Source organism: Podarcis muralis, chromosome 3 (genome assembly GCF_964188315.1).
Source record: "Podarcis muralis chromosome 3, rPodMur119.hap1.1, whole genome shotgun sequence".
In the NCBI taxonomy this organism is placed as follows: Eukaryota; Metazoa; Chordata; class Lepidosauria; order Squamata; family Lacertidae; genus Podarcis; species Podarcis muralis.
In genome coordinates this window covers 24326978-24349546 of record NC_135657.1, presented here as the reverse complement: position 1 = coordinate 24349546, position 22569 = coordinate 24326978, and the positions used below count along the sequence as shown (strand labels likewise).

The 22569-nt window shown below is 42.4% G+C and overlaps 1 protein-coding gene across 1 annotated transcript; it reads right to left on the bottom strand.

Moving 5' to 3' along the window:
• Positions 1-487: 487 nt before the first annotated feature.
• On the bottom strand, positions 488-22479 carry PRPH2 (peripherin 2). Its single transcript, XM_028724766.2, has 3 exons — positions 17973-22479; positions 9657-9903; positions 488-4480 (listed from the first exon to the last, which is right to left on the bottom strand). The coding sequence occupies exons 1-3, from the start codon at positions 18551-18553 to the stop codon at positions 4247-4249; spliced, it is 1062 nt and encodes a 353-aa protein (XP_028580599.2). The 5' UTR covers positions 18554-22479; the 3' UTR covers positions 488-4246.
• Positions 22480-22569: the final 90 nt, after the last annotated feature.

Below are 22569 nucleotides of genomic sequence, written 5' to 3'. Positions count from 1 at the left end.
CAAGGAACACCAAGCAGTATTGCAGGACTCCCATTGCAGGACCCACCAAACTCAGAGGTGCTTCGCTATTAGTTAGCTAGCTCCAGAAAGGTTATTTCATCATGAGCTTCCAGTCTAGCATTCCGCAATCCGGTGCCCTCTAGCTGACAGTGGATTACAATTTCCATCATTTCTGACTGGTTCTGGCTAATGCAAATTGTCATCCAAACCATCTGGAGGGTACCAAATTGGTGAAGGCCGATCATAAATTTGCCAATCCTCCCCCAGCCCCAGTTGCCGTTCTGTCAAGTGTGCATTTGTGGGGGAGCATGTTTTGTCACTACTTAATATGTCAAATGGCCCTTGGAGTCTTAAGCTGAAAAAAAGCAGAGCAAATGTTACCTTTCTAGAGCGCTGGACAGTGAATTACAAATCCTGACAGCAAAAAACTATTTACAAAGAAACAAAATCCACATAATACTTTAAAATATATATAAGGTACACACTCTTAAAATATAGATAATTTTAATATCTACATTCACATTTGCAAAAATAGCACCTACAAACATATGTTAAATGGCATTTACAATATCACAGAACCTCTTTCTTGATAGGATAAATATATATTACAAATGAATACAAAACAGCCATGTCAAAAGACCCACATGAACTGGAATATCTTATCTTGCAGGATAGGGCATTTTTGTTTCATTTCTCAACCACCAATTCCTTCCTTCTTAATGAGTAATCTTCACCACTAGGTTGTATTGCTGCCAAAGGGGTGTGACAGTTCCAATTTTTTGCTTGTTCTAACGGAATCTGCTCAACCTAGTGGTGGAGATTATCCACCTTCAGCAAAAGAAGAAAAAGTATTCATTCAGAAAAACGGATCCCTCCCATTTCTGTAAAAACAACAAAAATGTCTATGTCTCCTGTGGGTGAATCTTTCAGCGTTGGTTTCTCCCAGTATCTTATTATCACAGTCTCTTATTATTCCAATCTTAAGTTTTGTTTTCCACATTTCCACCTCTGTTTGAAAATCCTTTCTTTAAAAAAAATCCTCATGAATATTCACACACAATTTAAGTGCAAATTTTATGTGCAATTTTGATGAATATATACATTTTTTGTAACATGCATTTTTGTAAGTTATTTTCACGAATACTGTATGTCTATTTTCATGCAGAATTCCCCCTAAAATATGCATTTTTGAACACATTTCTTGGCTGGAGAACTTCACTGTAAAATTCATATAAGTACAAATTCTATAAAATGGTTGTGTTTCTGTTTGTGTATTGTTTCAGAAAGTATGAATTAGGTAGGTTCACTTTTAAATGGGACTTCAAATGAAATTGTTCCCCATCACTAGTCCTTAAACAAAAACTGGTTCTATAACCTAATATAATACAATATAATGAGGTAATTCTTGAGATTAGCTGTGAAATGTGCTGATTTTGTAAGTGAACCCATATATTCTGATATCACAGTAAATAATGTGTTAAATAAAAACCCCCACACAAATTAGAGGGATATAACCCAACTCTGTATGAAGTGATGGTTGCAGTCAAATACTTCTAGGGTTGCAATAAGCTTAGGTGCAATACAATAAACTCTTTGGAACTTTTCATGACTACTACTCATATGTCAGATACAGAGCACAGCACACTAAAATCTCCCTGGAGAGCATTTTGAAATTTTCATAATTAAACTCCTTTCCAGCTGCCTGTTCTTTGAAAAATGTCTCATGTTGACCTAACTAGCACCATTATAGATCTATATACAACAGATTTTGTATATTTAGCTTTAGTTACTGTATTCCCTAATCTTTTGTTTTGTTGCTTACTGGTCCTGCCATCCATATTTCACTGTTTCAAAAACTGCGTTTCAAAAGCTGAAGTGCAGAATTCTTTTAAGAGGTTCGTACTAAGGTTCATGATAATGTTCTAAACATTTGCAAATATCAAGAATGGATTTGGAAACTGGGAATATGCTGAATTTAATTAACTTCTTCATTTGGAAAAAGAGTAAAAACTGTACATGCGACCTCGCTAATGATGAACCTGTGTGTGACAATGGCATACCTACTAAAACCACACACACACACACACACACACACACACACACACCAATTTGCCTAGAATTTCATGGAGGTTACCATTTAACCCTTCCTTTTGTCCTCTTCTGGAACCTAAGCAGTCAGCAAACCCTCAATCATCGCCAAGTTCTTCTTCTTCTTCTTAATAATAATAATACCTTTATTGTCATTGTACAACCTGTGTACAATGAAATTAAATGAGCTCCCCTCCCCCCAATCTTATCAAACAACACACCACCTCACAAGTCAATTTCGCTATGTTATTTTTCGTTCTTTTTGATACCTGCTTCTAAAAACCATGGCTGTACTCCCGTCATGACTTAAGGATACTACTGTAACCTACTCTTTGTTGACATTCCCACTTGCTGTATCTCTCCCATATGATTCCTTTACATTGGCGCTCCTTTCTCTGTGGTCACATCACTCCTGTGCTTCAGTTTCTACCCTGGCCTCCTTTTTCACTTCAGTCTCATGGTCCTTATTTCAGAGGTCTCCCCCTTCTGGGGCTTGTGGCCATACCTAGCAGAGGTCAGCTTCTCTTATAGCCCCTTGCACTCTCTCTTGTCAAGTGTCCATGCACACAGAAGATCCCCATTGGTCCTCAACATGTCCAGTTAAAAGGAGCACAGATAACAAAAGCTGGGAAAGGCCTTAGAGAGCTGTCGCCAGCACCAGCCTAGATGGACCATTTGGTCTGACTTACTCAAAATCTCTTCTCAATCACCCATCCCTTTCTTCTGTCACTTACTGAAGATGGTCAAGTCTTTTGGACAAAGTACTAGGTCCAACCACAGTTGTTCACAGCACCTAGGAATCTGCTGAAGCTAGCTAACTGCTTTTTGCTTTCACTCAGGAAAGGCTTGCCTGGCAAATACATGCATGTATGTAAAAATAATTAAAGAAAAATGGAAACTTCATATAGAACAAAGATAAAAATCTCTTTACGCAGCAAGCTCTTTCCCATTCTTCATTCCAGCTTCTAAAATTTAAAAGGTATTTGCTATCTGATCACCACTTTTAGAATAACAGTAAAAGTAATATACAGTCATGCAAAATAACGTGTTTGGATTCAAAGTGCACTGAGCCAACAAGGTCATTGAGCCAATGATGTCTTCCGTAAGCTGCAGAAAATCCAACTTTTCTGCATTGCATCCAATTTGTCGAATAAAAATGTTGATCTTTCTTCGATTATTAGCTTGTGCCTATTAATAGGAGGGGGAAAGGCTCACACCCAAGTACTGATTTGCGGCAATATTTTCCCTTTGACAACCAAACCGCTACAAGTTGGTTGCCATGATTACTTCCCAGGAAACAGCAGAATTCTCACGTCCGATTTATTGTAGTTGGTGTGTATGTTAAAACAAAGTGAGCCTAAAACTCTGAAGTAGTTGAAATACAGAAATACCTACCAAACGAATGAATGACGTATTGGCATCACAGCACCTGAGCAAGCGCTGGCAGCTTGGGCTATAGCTTATCTGCTGTTCAAACCAGTGCGATCTTATTTTTATCAAATGACAAATTGGTGTTCAGTGCACAGAAATCCAGTACAATTTTACTCTCTGTTTTTGTGCATCATGTGAACATGGCAGAAGGTAGTCCTTTCAGTAACAACTTCAAACAACACCTGTGTTTATCCAAAAAATTAGAGGCTATTATGAACTCATACCATTCTCTATGTCTTTCCATTACTTGGACAAATGAATATTCCTTTGCTCTAGCAAGAACATCCAGAGCAGTGCTTTGACTACCCCCCAGAAAAGTATACTGTTGTTGTTGTTTTTACAAATATATTTGTAAACTTAAGTACAAAAATAATTAGCTTTAAACTTCCCCATTCGGTTTCCAGTGATGGGATGCGAAACACAAGATAGTGTCGACCACTTATTCCCACCGAATTTCTTATGAAATATCACTTGCCTCAAAAATAGAATTACCCTAGAAAGTATCTGCTTTAAACTTCACGTTATAGCATTTCCCATAGAAGTGGTTTTGGCTGTCTACTGTAAGGATGCTTTTATTATCCACAAAGTGCTTTATACTCTCTCCGTATGTAAAAAGTGTATGTTTTATGCATGCATATATATATATAGCTGCGACAGCTTGTACCTTTTTAAAAACCGAATATTCACAAATCTCAGTCTTTGGTAACAGTCTTTTCAGCCAATAAACTCAACTGACGGTTGAGACAGCTTGGGTTTTTGCGCCGTCACCTTCTGCCCCTTCTGCGCCTGCATCCACTTGGTTCATCTTACCAATATTTTTCAAATTTTCCAGGGTGGATTTGAAAGTGTCTTTCAGGCTCTTCTCCAGCACCCATCCTTCGCTCTCACATTCTGGATCTTCTGGATTGGCAATGCTCTCCAGGGAAGTATGCAACAGCCTCAACCCTATCATCACCGACATCTGGTTGGGAAACAGAATTTAAATGCCTTTATTTAAAGAATGCGTAAATCCCTTCATGTCCAAGTATGTTAAAGTGATACACAAAAGGCCATTCAGACAATGAAACAGTATAAAATGTGCCTTTCAAAACCTGGAAACAGCCGAAATCCAGGAAGTCTTGTCTAAATAAAAAGGTTTTCAAATTGGGGTGTAAGTAAAATGGGGGGGGGGTCATTCCATGACCACAGTGGGGGCAGGGTGGGGCAATGGGAGAAGGGCCTTCTAGCGGTTCCCTCACTGTGAGAAGTGAGGTTACAGGGAACCAGGCACAGGGCCTTCACGGTAGTGGCGCCCGCCCTGTGGAACACCTTCCCAGATGTCAAGGAAATAAACAACTATCTGACTTTTAGAAGACATCTGAAGGCAGTCCTGTTTAGGGAAGCTTTTAATGTTTGATGTTTTGTTGCTTTTTTAAAAATATTATTAATATTCTGTTGGGAGCCACCCAGAGTGGCTGGGGAAACCCGGTATAAATAATAAATTATTATTATCACATATTCCAAATCTCTTTCAACTCAGTCACATAACCTGGCAGCCCAGCAGCAGGGTAAGTCAAACACTATTTAAAAGGATTGTTTCCCCTCTGCAGTAGGCCTTCTCCTGAATGGATTTTGAAATAGGGGTAAGCTTATGCAAGTTTAACTTAAGCTGGTGTAAATTCTGCAAGTTTCCTATATTTAGGATTGCTCTGGACCTGTGACCATCCCAAATGTTGTTGAACTCCAATTCCCATCAGCCCCAGTGAGACCCAACAACATCTGGAGATCCACAGGTTCCCCATCCCTGGATCCAAAGAACCACAGGATGAACAGAGCAACCCTAAGTAGTGGAAGCTGGCAGAACTTACACTGGCAAGTTCAATTGGCACGTTCCCCATCCCTGTTTAGATCCTGGAAAAAGTGTAGCATATCTGGTGCTTGAATTGTTCAACCATATGCAGGGAAGAAACATGTTTTTGCTTTCAATAACTTCGAAGTCCTGCAGCGATAATTTTACTCTAGTAGATGTTTGTGGTTATAATCTTCCTCCGAACTGGCAGAGGAGATCTCAACAGAGATTTTCAGGTACGTTGAAAGCTTTTTGTGGGCAGGGTGGTGGTTAGTCTAGATAGTAGACATTTTGGCACCTGAGGTGGACCCGGAAATGGCACCCCACGCCCCACCAGAAAAGAAGGCTTGAGGGGGTATCTACAGCATGTAGAAGAGGGGAACAAAGATTGACTTTGGAATCAGCTGCCCCTGCGGACCATGCTGCCTTTGCCCCACCTTGCCTCATAGGTGGGCCAGTCCTGCTAGATGTCACCTGAGGAGTCTCCTACAGCCCTTGCATTGTAAAATCTCAGAATGCAAGTGGTAGAAGTTCAGTGAAAATGTTATACTTCTGTCACTTCCATCAACCAGAACTCTTGACATTTTACAATCAAGTGTCTGGTTATCTGGTCAAGGACAGGAGTTGGGGACCTGTAGGCTTTCAGATGTTGTAGCATTATAACTCCCCTCAAGGGATGGTGGAAGTTGGAGTTCCATGTTTAGAAGACATCTGAAGGCAGCCCTGTTTAGGGAAGCTTTTAATGTTTAATAGGTTATTGCATTTTAGTGTTCTGTTGGAAGCCGCCCAGAGTGGTTATTATTATTATTTAGAATACCCCCACTCCTCTCCCAGACCAACTAAGATTGTAAAATTTAAGCATTCACATTAAGCTATGCGGCAGATTACTATTATTTATTGAAGATTAAAATGTAATAAATGCGTGTTAGAGTTACCAGGTGGGGTGGGGCAGTTCTATGGTTGGATTTGACCAATACAAAGCAAAATGCAAACATGAAACATTTAAAATGGCCACTCGCAGTCCGGAGTGGCCATTTTAAGAACATAGCCGGATTTGCTTGCAAGCCTGAGAGAAACCAGGTCCCTCTTGCACGTCCTGGCTGGCCTGCTTGTGTCTCCTGCAATTATGTCACCTGGCTGCAAAGCCCTCAACTTTGAATTTCAAAAATAAGAAGTGGAACCTGAGAGAATGATGCCACTTGGTAAGAGGAATGCTTCATACAGTTCTATTTCGACTTCTCGTGTAGTTTTTATGTGTGTGTAGAGTGGGAAAAGATTGAAGAGCACTTTCTTCTTCTTCTTCACCCAATTCCAGTGCCTTCTCCTGCTGTGTTATACAGCTGTCAGGCATGAATGCAAGCATTTTACAGCGGTGAGGTGAATGGATGAATGAGAAATAAAGTTCTGGAGAGTGTTCATTTCCCCTTTTATGCTAATGTCAGGGGTGGGGAGGTTAACCTCATAGCACTCATCCAAACCTAATCCCCTGCTGCAAGATACTTACAATATCCTGCCAAGGACTTAAGTAGGCCAATGTCCTTTCTCCTAGGGCCAACCCTGGCGTCCGGCAGAGCTGGAGGGGCGGGGGAATGGCAGACCACTGACGGTTCTTTCTGAGTCCTGAACTGTTCCCCTCTGTCACTGTCGGCATCAATCCTCTGTAAATCCTAGAAGCTCACAGTTCCGGTCAGGGCACTTTGAGGTTTTTTTTCCTTTTTTGAAATGTCACCTAATGTGCATACCTAGAGATCTAGGTATATAGAAACCTCTGCCTTATTTCTGGATGCCCCCATTTCTGTTCCAGACTGATAGGCAGTCAGTCACCCAAGTTGATCATCAGAGAGGAGGATGGCTGCTTCAGAACAATAGTGTCTGGGCAGTTAAGAGAGTTCTGAAAAGGCTTATTCTGTTAGACCAGGATTTTCTCCAAACTTGGTTATCCAGCCATTTTTTTGGACTACCGTTCCCATCATCCATGACTACTGGTCCGGCTAGCTAGGGATGATGGGACTTGTAGTCCAAAAACAGCTGGAGACCCAAGTTTGGGAAACCCTGCGTTAATGCGAAACTGATGCTAAAGAAGTAAACTAACCTGAGATAAATTAACAGAGTGAGGGAAAATGTTGAGTTTGGTTCTGCTTTATGTTAGGCAGGATATGGCCCTTGACCCCAGTCTGAGAATATGGTCTCAAGGCTTCTATTTACCACCGCCCCTCATCCTGAGACTAGATCTGCAATGTTCCTAGCATCTGAATCTAGCCTGTTTGTGTATGTTAACTCCTCCTGCCATGCCACAGTCTTATCACGAATGTACCTACTGGGATGCCCTCCTGCTATGGTGGGCTGGAAGGGCCAGTGGAGTCTGCCAGTGGAGTGCCTCTGTCATCTTCCACTCTGCCCACGCACACGTAAAAGACTTGATCATGCCTGATCATCCCTATGGCAGGGATGGGGATATTTTTTTGCGACTGAGGACCACATTCCCTTCTGGGCATGCCAGAGTGGGTGGAGCCAAAGGCAAAAATGGGCAAAGCAATGAATGTGGCTTTTTCCTTTGTACAGCAAACTAGCTATCCTGAATTAAAGCAAGCAAGTGTCATTATCTGAGGTCAAAGGCACACTCTGGTCAGGAAAAACACTACTTAAAAGCAACAACAACCCAACAGTGACCACCATCAGATCACCCTTTAGCACCATCTAGCCTGATGAACATCTCTGGATTAATGTGAAAGCTTTTGCACTATTTTCTGACCTTTTCATACAGCCCTAATATGGATTTTGGATATTTTCTTATGGGTTGTTGCAGCTCATTTACTTTCTGTGTTTTTCCATTGACTGCCCTTGAAATGGGTTTAAAGCAGCCTTTGCCAGCCTGGTTCACTCAAGATATTTTGGACTACAACCTCCATAAGCCCAGGACAACACATCCAAGGTATGGATGATGTGAATTGTAGTCCAAAATGTCTAGAGGTCATCAGGTTAGCAAAGGCTGGCTTAAAGGGTTCCCTTTTCTTTTCCTGATCTAGCCTGGACAGGAAACTCTCCTTCCCTTAAACGAGTCCACAAGATCTGTCGCCTTGCCTTCTCTACCAACAAGGGGTAGCTTCCTAGAAGACCACTGCCTGGTTGACACAGCTAAATATAGAAATTTAAGCTAAGAATATTGTCTTTTTTTTATTTACATCATAAACTATTCAGTCAGAAATTGAAGAAAGTTAAAAATGAAGGCAAAGAGTGTGGGCATAGCCAGTATTTATGTTGTCGGGGCAAGGTCAGTTAAGTATTTTTATTTACTTATTTGATTATGGGGGGCAGAAAGGAAAAGAAAAAATAGGATGGGATCATAGCATTAAAGGCCTCTCTCTTCCACTCTCAGGAAGTGTTCCTCCCTACTTGCAGAATATAACAGTAAAGCACTCAGGATGGGGTTAGCAGCAAGCCTGAAACCTGAGCTCTTTAGTACTACAGTGGTACCTCGGGTTAAGAACTTAATTCGTTCCGGAGGTCCGCTCTTAACCTGAAACTGTTCTTAACCTGAAGCACCACTTTAGCTAATGGGGCCTCCTGCTGCCACCACACGATTTCTGTTCTTATCCTGAAGCAAAGTTCTTAAGCCAAGGTACTATTTCTGGGTTAGCGGAGTCTGTAACCTGAAGTGTCTGTAACCTGAAGCGTCTGTAACCCAAGGCACCACTGTATTGGGAATGTTTTGTGTGGGGTCAGGTGAAGATTTCCTTGTCTCCCCTGAACAGCATGGAGCCCAGAACAGAAGGCCCTCCTTTTACATCGTAATGCAGACCCTCCAAGTGTCCCTATTTTCCAGGGACGTCCCTGATTTAGAGAAGCCGTCCCAGTTTCTGATTTGATCCTGGAATGTCCAGCTTTTCCTTAGGATGTCCCTATGTCCCTATTTTCACTGGAGAAATGTTGGAGGGTATGGAGTTATCCGACCCCCCAAGCTGTCTGAAGGCAATCCTGGGAATATTTTATTTTTTTAGGTAAGGTTTTTTAAAAAAATGTTTAATGTTTTGTTGTGTTTTCATATATGTTGGAAGCCGCCTGGACGGGCTGGGGCGACCCCGTAAGATGTGTGTGTGTGTGTGGGGGGGGTTATAAATAGTAAAATTATCATTATGGAATGGGACATCCCTATTTTCATCAGAGAAATGTTGGGGGGGGGGTTGTGTACCGCGCCATTTCGTTGTGGGTCCCCCCACTTGGTACCATCACCCATTCTTGCTCTTCTGTGTGGAGGGCCTTTCACTGTGGTTCTATGCAAGACACCGAAACTACTATGCTGATGTATTACCTCAAAGAGCCAGACAAAGAGGACGATGACTCCCATGGAGCTCATCATGCTGCTGTAGTATTTAAGCAGAGCCTCCCTGCAGCCGCGGTTCCATAGATTGAGCTCTTCGGTTTGAAAGTCATAGCTGTAGTGAGCTGAGTTGTTAGAGACCTGGTACTGGATGCAAGGTCGTGGTGAACTCGGGTTGCAGCAGCTGAAGGGGACGCCATCCACCAAGTATCTGCCGTCCACGTTGCTTTTAATTCGGCTGTAAACAGGCAAAGCACAGTAAGTTACAACTGTAAAAGCATTTGGATCCAAATGTATTCCTACTGCTATTCAGTGCACTGTTTCTCGGCCACAGAGTGCCACATCCAAACTCAGGTTGTGGCTCCTGCATGCAACTTTTCCCCCAGAGTCCACATCATGTTGTTGGTATTGAAATGCCAGCCCATATTTTCCCTCCCTTGTTGAAATCTAGATTTATTCTTTCTGGGCAAAATCTGCTAAGTTAAACTCTTGTTTCCAAAGGCCCAGATGTGCTCTTTGAGCAACCTGAGCACCTGCTGGAAGCATCCTTAGACAGGCGTAGACCATTGCAATCATTGGGTCAAGTTGAGGATTCTTAACTAATAATGCTCGTTGATTTCTGTGTGTTCAAACCAGGACCCAACCCTGGATGATCATCCTGCTTTCCCTTCCAAAATAATATCCACATCTGATAGCTCTTTGTTACCTGAAATCAGTAGTGATGCCTGGAGTAGGATGAAACTGCAGTGTTGGCCTCCCAACACTGGTGTCACTGCTGCTTAATTGGATGGGACTGGGGTGGAGTGGGCTGTGTAGCTGCACCACTAGTGGAACATGGCTGGCACAACCACACACCCCTGATCTCTTCGCCGTCCTGCCCCAACCTTGCTCAGGTAAGCAGCAATGATGCTGGGTGAGGGAATAAGTGGTCCCACCATATGTCCTGCTCAGAACCTTACTCTGTTCCTTCAGATGATCAACTGAGAACAGCCCATTGTTTCCCACCCACTCAGGGGAAAATGCCACTCAAATTCCACAATGCTTAATCAGCTAGTTTGATAATTTAATAATTGGCCAGAAGAATACTCCAATTTACTATAATCTGTGTAATCACTCATATTATGTGCTTGTGTAATATCTGGGAAGCGCCATCTCAGAAGAGGCAGTCTCCCTTTTCTCATACATGGGAGGGAAAGCCGCTTCCTACGTCACATGCATGCATCATGGGAAACAGGGATGGGAAACTCGTGGTCCTCCAGATGTTGTTGGACTACAACACCCATCATGCATGAACCCTGAGCATGCTGTCTGGGCCACAGTTCCCTCAAACCTGATCCAAAACCAAAGTACATCCAGAGCTATCGTTTTTACTCCTGTACAATTTTAACTGATGGTTTGAATAAAACCTGATGGCTGGATCCTGAGAAGTGCTGGTAGAAGGGGGTCTACAGAAGATGACGTCCCCACCATTTATTTATTTTTTTGCCACAGCAGCCTCCTGAGCTCCCTGGAAATTCCCCAATGGTCGAGGAACTTCCCAGAATTATAGTGCAACAGTGGAGAGAGGGAATTGCTGAAGATCCGGCAGAGGCACCAACCATGAGAGGGGAGAGAAATTGAGCCTGTGATAAGGTACAGGTAAAGGGACCCCTGACCATTAGGTCCAGTCATGACCAACTCTGGGGTTGCGGCGCTCATCTCGCTTTATTGGCCGAGGGAGCCGGCATACAGCTTCTGGGTCATGGGGCCAGCATGACTAAACTGCTTCTGGTTTAGCGCATGGAAACGCCGTTTACCTTCCTGCTGGAGTGGTACCTATTTATCTACTTGCGCTTTGAAGTGCCTTCGAACTGCAAGGTTGGCAGGAGCAGGGACTGAGCAACAGGAGGTCACCCCATCACAGGGATTCGAACCGCCGACCTTCTGATTGGCAAGTCCTAGTCTCTGTGGTTTAACCCACACCATCACCCGCGAGCCCTAACCTCAATTACCTGGGAGCACACCTGACTGAATTCAATAGGAGTTGAATATTCTGAATAGATATGATTAGATTTCTGCTGTAAGTGATTAAAAGAGAGAGAGATTGTGTGTGTGCATGCCTTTGTCTGCTAAAGGTGATAAGTCCTTGATAAGCTCAGTGACTCTATGAGGAGTTCAGGGTATGCATCATATTTCAGAGGGGTGGAGCTGAATGAAAGTAAATGACAAAAATATTGTCAGTGAATGTGTCCAGTGAATGTGGATAAAACATGCAACAAACCCTCATGCAACAAACCCGGGACATGATTAATCAAATATCTTTATACTCTGAACAGTGCCCAAACTTTAGTAGATCCTTGTCAGATCCTTACCAGTAAATCCTGATGAACTCTGATGAAACTTAATTGTTTTCTTCGCAAGAAGAAAATGTACCTTCACCTTATTGTTGGTGATCCTTGTGCTCCTCAGCGTGCACCGGGGATTGGCCAACCTGGAGGATCTCCTTCCTTCCTTATTTATTTTAAAGTAATTATCTAGCCCTCCTAGAAATAAAACTATGATGTAAAATGTGCAGGTGCCTTTCTAAGCAATTGATGTGAAATGAGATGGCCTGGCTGCTCCTGTCTGTCAGTGTTTTTAGCCTATGAATGAAGTCAGAACAGTAATTGATAAGTTAGTTGTTTAGACACCAAGCTATAGGACTCCATGGGGTCTTAAAGAGCTGCTGTTTTCCCCTCCTCTTTTCCTGATTTTGTCTTGTTTTTCTAGACCCACGTGCTGCTCTGTTTGTTTTGCTGCCTGCCAGTCACATGAAGCAGCTGGCAGCCAGGTACAAAAAGAGGCTTTTTAGAAACGTGTGTGTTGGCGTAAGAGTAGGAGCGTGAGATTGCCTGCCACTTGCTTTCTTTGGCCTGCCGGCCACATAGAACAGAAAGCAGGCAGCTGCTTGAGAAATGTTATTAAAATGTGGGTGTGATGGAAGAAACGCAGGAATCCTCCAATTGCTGCTTTGTTTGTTTTACTGCTTGCTGGCACATGGAACAGGCTGCTAATTGAGAGAAGGCTCAGCTGAACGTTGTGATGGTTAGGGTATGACAACCCTTTTCTTGTTTGCGCTGCATACTCTACAGCAGGGATTGTTTCATTTTCATTTCTTTTTTTTGGGGGGGGGGGGGGAGAGATCCCAGTACAGATACATCACAATGAAGATCACCTTTCCCCTGGTTGTTCCCAAGTTGTTGTTTTGAGAGGAAAGCAAAGGCAAAAACACTGGGTGGCATTTAGATGCACTGAAATCAATTAACAGAACCAAGCTAGGTCCATTAACTTCAATGGGTCTATTCTGAGTAATACTTAGTTGACTACCACCCACTATTATCACCTTCTCCTCATACACCCTTAATTTTGAGCTTGCAAATGGCATTAAGCCTCAACCATTACACTAGTCTACACCACTAGGGGAGCAAATAGCTAGTTATTATATTTATTATTGTTGTACTTTTACTCCCAGGAAAAAGGTCCCATTAGGATTTTCTCCATCAGATGCCACCAAAATACCTGGGCCAGGCTTGGTACTTTGCAACTTGACCAGGTAGTGATGGATGGGCACCATTGACATTTCAACCAAGGCAGCCTTGGGCCAACCCTTAATCTATTGCCAAGGGTCCCAAACATTCAAGCGTAAGAATGTGCATTGGGGAATAGGGAGGAAATGGAAGAGTTCTTGGACTTTATATATTGTACTCATGCTCTCATCTTTCCTGAATAGTACTGTGAGATGTTGAACCGATGGATTCCCATTGTGATTGGTACAAACACAAAGGTATAGTGAGAGCCAGGTGCAGATTCGAATTTGGGAAGCACACTTTGTACAATCTTAAAGCCCCTAACAATCTTAAAGAGGATACCCTACTGAACATAGTGGAATCTGTTTCAAGCCAAAATGGACTTAGATTTACATTATCCTACTTATGTCCCTGTTTACCAGGGCAATGTCTCTGGTTAATCACTGTCCTATTTTGTCCCATTTTTGCACTTTTATCCAACCTGTTTAAAACTGTTAGAGGCAACTTGCTGTGAGTATGGGCAAACATCAAGACCCCTACTCCCTTTGCTGTTGTTGTTGTTTAGTTGTTTTGTCGTGTCTGACTCTTCGTGACCCCATGAACCAGAGCACGCCAGGCACTTCTGTCTTCCACTGCCTCCCACAGTTTGGTCAAACTCATGCTGGTAGCTTCGAGAACACTGTCCAACCATCTCGTCCTACTCCCTTGATTCTTTATAAACCCAATTTGGACACTTCAAATTGACAACTAAAGGACTGCTCCCCCTTAAGTAGAACACACGGCCACCCTAGTTTTCATCTGTGAATTTTGGGAGATATTGAGACATGGCCTCATTTCATCTGAAATAGCCCTGAATCCATTTACAGTCCCTGACATATTGCACACTTAACAGCCTAGTTGTGACCTCCACTCTCATCATCACAAACAAAACACCCATGGTTTTCTAGGCAGCTGATGCGGTTTTAAAGGGCTCACTTCCAAACTTAAATGTGGAACTTCATTTTATTCATTTATTCTACAATTGGCAGACTATTTCTTAGGGGTCTGAATGTAGCCTTCTGTGAACTCCCATGAGGGTGGTGAGGAGCTTCTATGTCACCCAACTTCACCATTGGGATTGAGGGCCAAACCTGTGTCTAAGGAGGCCCAGCATTCAATATTTCTCAGCACACCCACGTTTTCAAGCACAGCATAATCTTGTTTTCCCCCTCCTGCCCTGCCTTTCTGCTATGGATGGATTAAGAGCAAGCTCACAAATCTTCAGCTAATGCTGGCAAGGGTGAACATCTCATTAGGTTCTCTCAAGTAGTTATTTATATCAAAGGGTATTTCAACTTAAACTGTCCCCACACTTTTTCAACAAGTATAACTTTTGACATAGCATGCATCAAAGTTCAGAAAATGCTAATAACAGTATTGTATAGCTAGTGGCTTAAAGGTAATAAAATTCTGGCCATAACCATTGCAGCCAAAGAAACAAATTTAAGAAACTGCAGGGCAACTTGCCAAAAACCAAGCAAAACAACCTCAGTATGCTATCTGAGTATAATATTTTACATTTATATATATTTGTCATCATTTAAGATAAACAGTTACAATTATTTAAATATACAATTACTTAAATGTAATTGCTTAGCCATTAGCATATAACTAATACGAACATATCCAATACAGTGGTACCTCGGGTTAAGAACTTAATTCGTTCCGGAGGTCCGTTCTTAACCTGAAGCACCACTTTAGCTAATGGGGCCTCCCATTGCTGCTGCGCCGCCGGAGCACGATTTCTGTTCTCATCCTGAAGCAAAGTGCTTAACCTGAAGCACTATTTCTGGGTTAGCAGAGTCTGTAACCTGAAGCGTATGTAACCCGAGGTACCACTGTACTGTATATCCATCCATCTACTGCTTTCACTTGTATTTAGGGACCAATTCAAAGAAAATTAGCCATGCTTGAATTCCACCGAAAGTAATGGGATTAATTGAATTGCAATGGGCTTGTCCCATTGATTTCAGTGTGATTTAGGCCACACTTATCAAGGATCAGGCCCCTCTGAAGCCAATGGGACTTACTTCCAAGTAGACATAGATTGAACTGTATTGTAACACATTAACTTTGCCTGGATTGGTACCTTAATGCCTATCATATTCCAGGGCTCTTTTCATCAAAGGAATTAATGTGCGTTCACTGATTGCTTTGGGAAATACCTACTTGAGTTGGAAATGAATTCCTTCCTTACTGTCATCTTATAGTATTTAATGGTGTTCCTGAGCAACATGATACAGCTTCCCAGAAAGATGCTTGTTTAATGAAAAGTGAACAAGAATTGCGGTAGCCATAAAATTTGTATAAATTCTGTTTTAATTTGTGGTTGATTCGTTAAAATTTTGAAAACCAATAAAAATGATTTGGAAAAAAGAGAAAGTATTGTGGCAGCCATGGTTTACAAAGTCTTGTCAGGCGCAACGAACAAGGAGTTTCAATCAATCAATCAATCAGTTTCTTCTCTAGGACTTCCATTGAAATGAATGGAGCTTGTGTGCCTAGTGAGCAACGCCCAACAATGTTCGAAAAGAAACAGATTAATATTTGGTTATTAAATGGAAACTAAAGTTTGATATAGGCACATAAAAGTTCACAGAAGAAAAGGGCTGTTAACTCTGGTCACTGCGGGTGAAAAAGAACCCAGCCCATTCTTTTTAATGGGGCATTTCTGGGAAGCACCACAGCGAATGATGCCTTTTCACGGTTTGCAACAAAAGAGTCTTCTCGAGTGATGAGCTGCACTCCTGTGCCACAGGCTGGACGGCTTAGGAGCTGGAAGAGCTTTATGAAATCCTGAAATTTTCAGCAATTCACTGATTAGCCTTTGACAACTCTTTTAATCTCTCCAGTTGTCAGAGACCATGCTAATTGATAACCTGGGGTGTGGGTGTGTGTCTTTTTTTCTGCTGATTGCGGTGTATAACAGTGGGGGGAAGTGCTGCTATATCCATATATTCTGGCAGGTTGAGAGGAGTTCCCTACCAGGATAGACTTTGCTCGTGTGCTCAAGACATCGATTCCATAAAACATATTTTGCTGCACTGTGTGAAATATGAGCAAGCCAGGGCTGAACTGATATTACCCTTGATGGTACCTTTCCCGGGAAAATCAGAGGCTCACTATGTCAGGTTCCTATTGGAAGACTGGACAAACGCTAGAACATTAGCAGCGGTGAAGTTTTTATTGGTGGTTGCAAGAACCAGTGATCCCTATCTTTAAGTCTGAACAAAATGCTTGTTTAACCTGGAGGTAGGCTGTCCGAATTGTGTATTGCTTTGTAATGATTTGTTGGGTCTCTGGACCGTAATAAAGATTGATTGATATATTCACATTCTATCCCTGCATGAAAGTGGTGTGGGACGGTGACTACAACTCTCATGTTTTCCTTTAGTGCCAAACTATAACTTGAGTAAGCTTTTCTTAAAAAGGAGCGAGGGGTGGGGGGGGGAGAGAAAAGCAAACATGTGGTGCCCTGATCCACATTAAGAAGTGCAGTGAGTGGGAGGAGGAATTTAATGCTAGGAAATCCCACCAGTCTATTTACCTCCAAAGGTGCTGTGTGCCGTAAATGTGCGACACTTATTTTGTGACATTCAGAAGCGTTGAAAGTACTTGCCGCTATGTTGTTGGGTTTCTTTTGCAAAATTACCTTGGCTATAATTTTACTCGGTGTGTGTTTTCCCACCGGTAAATTACCCAGACCTCTTCATAGCATGTACAGTGATTATGCGGTACTTGAAAAACATCGCTAGCAAAACATACTATCCGAAGCAAGACCCATGAAGCATCTCAATGTCCAGGCATGCTGTAAGGGAGCAACAACAAGGACTGCGAGATCTGCAAAACCGTCAAAGACAATCTGCCCAGCTGGTTTGATAAAATCAACTGGGACAGGGGCTGCATCTCTCTGAAGGCATGCCCATTTTGCACAGCCCTACAATTCCATCTGTTCAATAAGCCAAGAAAGCCAGTAATAGCCACAGAGCGACTTAACAGAGGTCAAGACAAACGTTAGGGCTCAGTGCAAGCAGGAAGCTCTCCTGCACAGCCCCTGCTGAAATGAACAAGAGCCACGTTAATCGCTTCATTTCAGTGGGGCTTGTGCTGGAGACCCTCCTTACTCCCTCTCCCGTTTAAGGGCAAAACTGGCACAATTACTTTATTACAGAACCAGGTCTGAAAGATATGAATGAACCTAGGAGATTTAATCAGCCAGCAAAGCAATATATTTGGCATCTTGAAATGCCAGTGTCCTTCCTTTGAGGGATAAAACACCCTAATTCCATATGGTTTTTTTAGTTGAGCCTCTAGCCATTCACAATAAAGCTTTTAAAACAAAACAAACTAAAAACTAAATGACTAGAAAACATTGGGAAAACACACATTACACTGGAATGTTGAAGAAGGCTTTTTGTATTGGAACATAGGAAACTGCTTTATATTGAGTCAGACCCTTCATCCATCTATCTCCATATAGTCTACACTGACTGGCAGCTTTCTAGGGTTTTAGGCTAGCTGTACCTGGGGGTGCCAGGTACGGAACCTGGGACCTTCTGCATGCAGAGCGGCTGCCCTGCCACTGAGCTACAACCCTTGCAAAGGAAGAAACACAAAAGACAAGAGGCGCCAAACGGATTCAGATGACAAAGACTTGAGATTCGGATAGTAGAACTTGGAACGCAAACACGGGTTAAAGCATAAGTTATACTTAACTACTTACTCTTTCACTTCCTTTGAGCCAAAATCCAAGTATCGGTTGCTGATCCACTGAATCTCAAACCAGTCTCTAAAACCATTGTTTCCACAACATTTGAACTCAATCTGGAGCATGTCGATGGTCTTCTTCATGAAGCACCTTCCTGGAGTATCTGTATCTCGATAGAACTTCATGCCATTTTTAAGACCATGTTCTAATGTACTATCCAGAGAACCCCTCAGCAGAAAGCAAATGAGAACCACGAAGAGAATGAAGAGGTTAAAGAGCACACACAACACTAGGTACACTTTCAAGATAGGCTTCCACTTTGCAAATTTAGCAGGATCCAGAGAATCGTAACAGATCTTGCCTGCAAGACCATTGAACACAGAGGCTAGGAGACCCACCAAGATCAAGGAATTCGGCACAAAGTGGCTTTCAGAGTTGTCCATCACTTCACTTCGTTTCCTGAGCTCAATTTTCAGGAACAATCCCATAGAGAAAACGACGATCCCAGCAAACAAGGAGAACCAGTTCATGAGCCATAGTCCTTGTGCTAGTTTTACTCTTTTCTTCTGGTTGAACTTGACTTTCATCACAGCCATCTTTGCAGTGCTAGGCTCACCAAGACTTCACAAAAATTAATCCTGTTTTGGGAAAGAGAACAACTTCAGGAAGATGTGCCACCATTCAGGCCTTGAGGATTCCAAATGGCGTAGCTCTAACTGAGCCATGCTTTGGCCCCTCCATCTTGCCGAGCCTGAAGGAGGAGAAATGTGGGTAGGTTTTCCAAGGGGCAAGAATCAACAAATTTCACAATAAATAAAAAAAGGATTATTGGCAAATAGCACATGCAACTATTTCTAGTGGTCCCTTCCATGCAAAGGAGAAACAGCTTCAAGGTTTCAAATGATTAAAGCTGGATCTACAATGCGTCATTCTAATACTAATCAGCGTGATCCAATTTAGAGAAATCTCTGCCAGCAGATGAGCAATGGAAATAATCCCTCATTTTACTAGTTAGTGGATTTGTGCTTTCACATGATATGTTACAGCACACTGCAGTTGAAAACCAAGTTATTTCAAGGATGTCCCATTCCTAGGATCTTTTTGGGAGAAAAGCCGACACTCTCCGAATTCAAAACTGGATCAGAGACATTGCTATTTTTTTCGATTACGCCAAGCCAGTAAGACCATGTTGCTGCTTATCCTGTCCTGCCACTCACCTTTAATGACATCCCTCTGGTTTACGTGGGTTTTTTTTGGTGGAATTAAGGTCACCTTTTAAGAGAACTAAAATTTATGTTTTAGGAAGCGTGGATGACAAGTTATACCCATCCCCTAACTTTTCACAGCTGGAAGTGTTCAAAAGCATGGGAGAAACTGTCTCGATCCTCACCAAAAACAATTCCCAAAGATATTGTGAGCAGCTTATAGGCTAATCGTGCTGGGCCAACAGTGGAGTAGAACTTGAGGCTTTAAGAAAGAAAACCTTTTGTGCAGTGTGACACCAGGGATGTAGTTGCCCCACAGATTAAGCAGGGAATCTCTGCTCCAACGTCACTGCTTAAGGAAGAAGGCTGTCTTTTATGGAACTTGAGAACCTCAACAGGGTGTTCCGGTGGTGGAAATAGAACTCAGAATACATTATGGCAGTAACTGTAAAGACTCACATTTGTGGATGAGTATGATTATGTACTGTGTGTCAGCTATAGGTAATTTCTTACTAGCATACATGGGAAGTCCTTATTTTCTTTATTTTCAGTGCAAGAATTTGTAAGTCATGTTGACTCTCTCATCTTTGTTCTTGCATTCACCCTAGTAGATAAGAAATACTTATCAGAAAGACGTATGTGGGCTACCAGTAGACCCTAACCCATGCTTTTGGAAATCTTTGCAATCCACCTAACATACACAAAATGAAAATGATAGGAAAATGAAAATGTAACTTTTCAAACAGCAGGAGAAAGCATCAAATTCTGTACAGCAAACTATTGCAAGAAGAACTATCCTTCTGACTGATCGCAGATCTTCATGGCAAGAGGGAGTAAACAGAAGCGGTGTAACATGCCTCTGTACAATCTAGTGGCTAATAATATTACCAAGAAACATGACATCAGTAAGATTTATGTGATCAACTCATGCTAAAAAAATTTGGCTACAAACTTTTAAGATCTCGAGGTACAGATATTCAATAAAAAAGATGTTTCTAAATTACAGTATTTTCCCAGTTACTGTCACGTCTTCAGATTTTTAATTCCAAAATGGAATTAGTGAGTTGGAACACTCGTTTGTACATTGTGTTCTGAGCACACACACAGAAAAGGAATAGCTGGAGGAAGGTGGTCCCAGCAGGAAAGACAGGGTAGAAAGGTTCTCCCAGGGTGGGAGACTGGAAGAAGTAGGCTCCCAGGGTCTACCTTTCTTTGTGTGGATAAATGATATAATATATATGATATAAATGTGATAAAAGGTACCCCTGCCCATACGGGCCAGTCGTCACCAACTCTGGGATTACGTGCTCATCTCGCTTAAAAGGCCGGGAGCCAGCGCTGTCCGCAGACACTTCCGGGTCACGTGGCCAGCGTGACGAAGCTGCTCTGGCGAGCCAGCACCAGCGCAGCACACGGAAACGCCGTTTACCTTCCCGCTATAAAGCGGTACCTATTTATCTACTTGCACTTAGGGGTGCTTTCGAACTGCTGGGTGGGCAGGAGCTGGGACCGATCGACAGGAGCTCACCCCGTCGCGGGGATTCGAACCGCCAACCATACGATCGGCAAGTCCTAGGCACTGAGGTTTTACCCACAGCGCCACCCGCATCCCTCATAAATGTGATAAAGGGCCCTTATAGTTATTTTTCCCCTCCTCTCTCTCTCTCTCTCTCTCTCTCTCTCTCTCTCTCTCTCACACACACACACTCTCTCACTCCCTTTTCATTTCTCTCTTCTCATTTCTTGGTTTCTTACCATTTTTGTAATTTAGATTAGTTTTATGTTGAAAACTTTCAATAAAAACACTTTAAAAAAATACATTGTGTCCTAAGCTACATTGGTAGATTTCCAGTGATGTGTACTTTTGAAGCTGTTGCCTTCATTAAGACAGTGAGCAAGAGACACAGAAGTGCACTGAGCAATCTGGGTATAAAACCATACAGGAAGGAGCCTGGATAAAGAATGACAAAACCTGTCACTGTAGATGCCAGTCTCTGAGTATATGAACAATTATGGCTAACATATATGGTTACTTTTAACTGATTTAACTATGTACAATGTATCCCTCTTGTGCACCGCTTAGAGGTATAGAAATTATTAAAATAAGTAACATTTTGTACGTAATATGGCTTTAGGTGGGAGCATCCTCTTAAGTGAGGGAGGTTTAATTACAGACAACCACTTTAGCACTGGAGAGAAACATTACTATTTTCAGTGAAAAATTAACTTGCTTTAAAAAAACAAAACATGCTTTTTACATTGTAGCCCACTATTCTGTAAGTGGTCATTCCACCCCCACTTATAAATCACTTAATGGAGAGTCCTTTCCCCTTCCAAAGCCATCTGCTCAGTTACTGATCAGATTGTTTCATCAAGAAGTACTTCCTGAAGTTTAGTCTTCCTAAGTTCAAGGCATTGTCATACCTCCTTGAGCTGCCATGGTTTTCCCCAGAATCCTAAGTGCTGTGGCTTGCTGGGGGCTGCTAGAAGCCCCTGCTCTTCTTGCAGAGCTACGTTTCCCAAAATTCCCTGGGGAGAGTGATTGACTGTGAAACTATTCTGGTAATGTTAGTTCTGTGACTGCCCTATGCACCCTTACCAGGCTGCAGTTCCCAGGGTGTTTGGGGGGGGGGAGGGAGTCTAGAGCGCAGATGGGACCTAATTTTTTAAAAAATCTCTACTTAAAAGGCTAGATGGAAAAGGAAGGTCTTCAGCAGGTCTTTTAAATGTGTTCATGGGGGGGGGGTTATTGCGTTGTTTTTTGTTATCATGTTATGCATTTTTTGTTTTCATTTTGTATTCTTCTGCTGTAAACTGCCCTGTGATCTTCAAATGAAGGGTGGTATATAAATTTAATAATTAACAACAATAGTTCTGATGTAGGAGGCAAGGACTGGACTGCTGCTCAGCTTGCCTGTGTCAGTTGTCTAGCTGCAGTGTCTTTCTAACCTATGAAAGGCCTTCTACTTGAACAGAGCTTTCCCTGGTTTCTCCCCCATTCACACACTACAGCCCTCTTTGCCCCTTCTGAAAGCTGCTTCAAGAGTCAAGGGATCTTCTGGAATGGTAGTCATTTTGCAGCAGGATAAAGAAAATAGAATCATTTGGCAGGGCTGTCTTGTACAAGTACATTTCTGCTCACACAATATATTCCTGGATCCAAGCTGCACAACAGGGATCAACAACACTATCCCTTCTCACCTATAACAGCTTGCTAGGGTGTGTGTGGTACCAGGAGCCATTCATCCAATTAATTATTGGAATTCACAGAGCTACCAGCAGTAGAGCACTCAAGATATGCCACCTCTGGTTTCTCCCCCTGCTTGTGGGAGAGTGAGAAGTGGCCTGTGAATTATGTAACCTTCTCCCAGTGTCACAGAGATATTAAGAGGCAGAGTACCACTTGT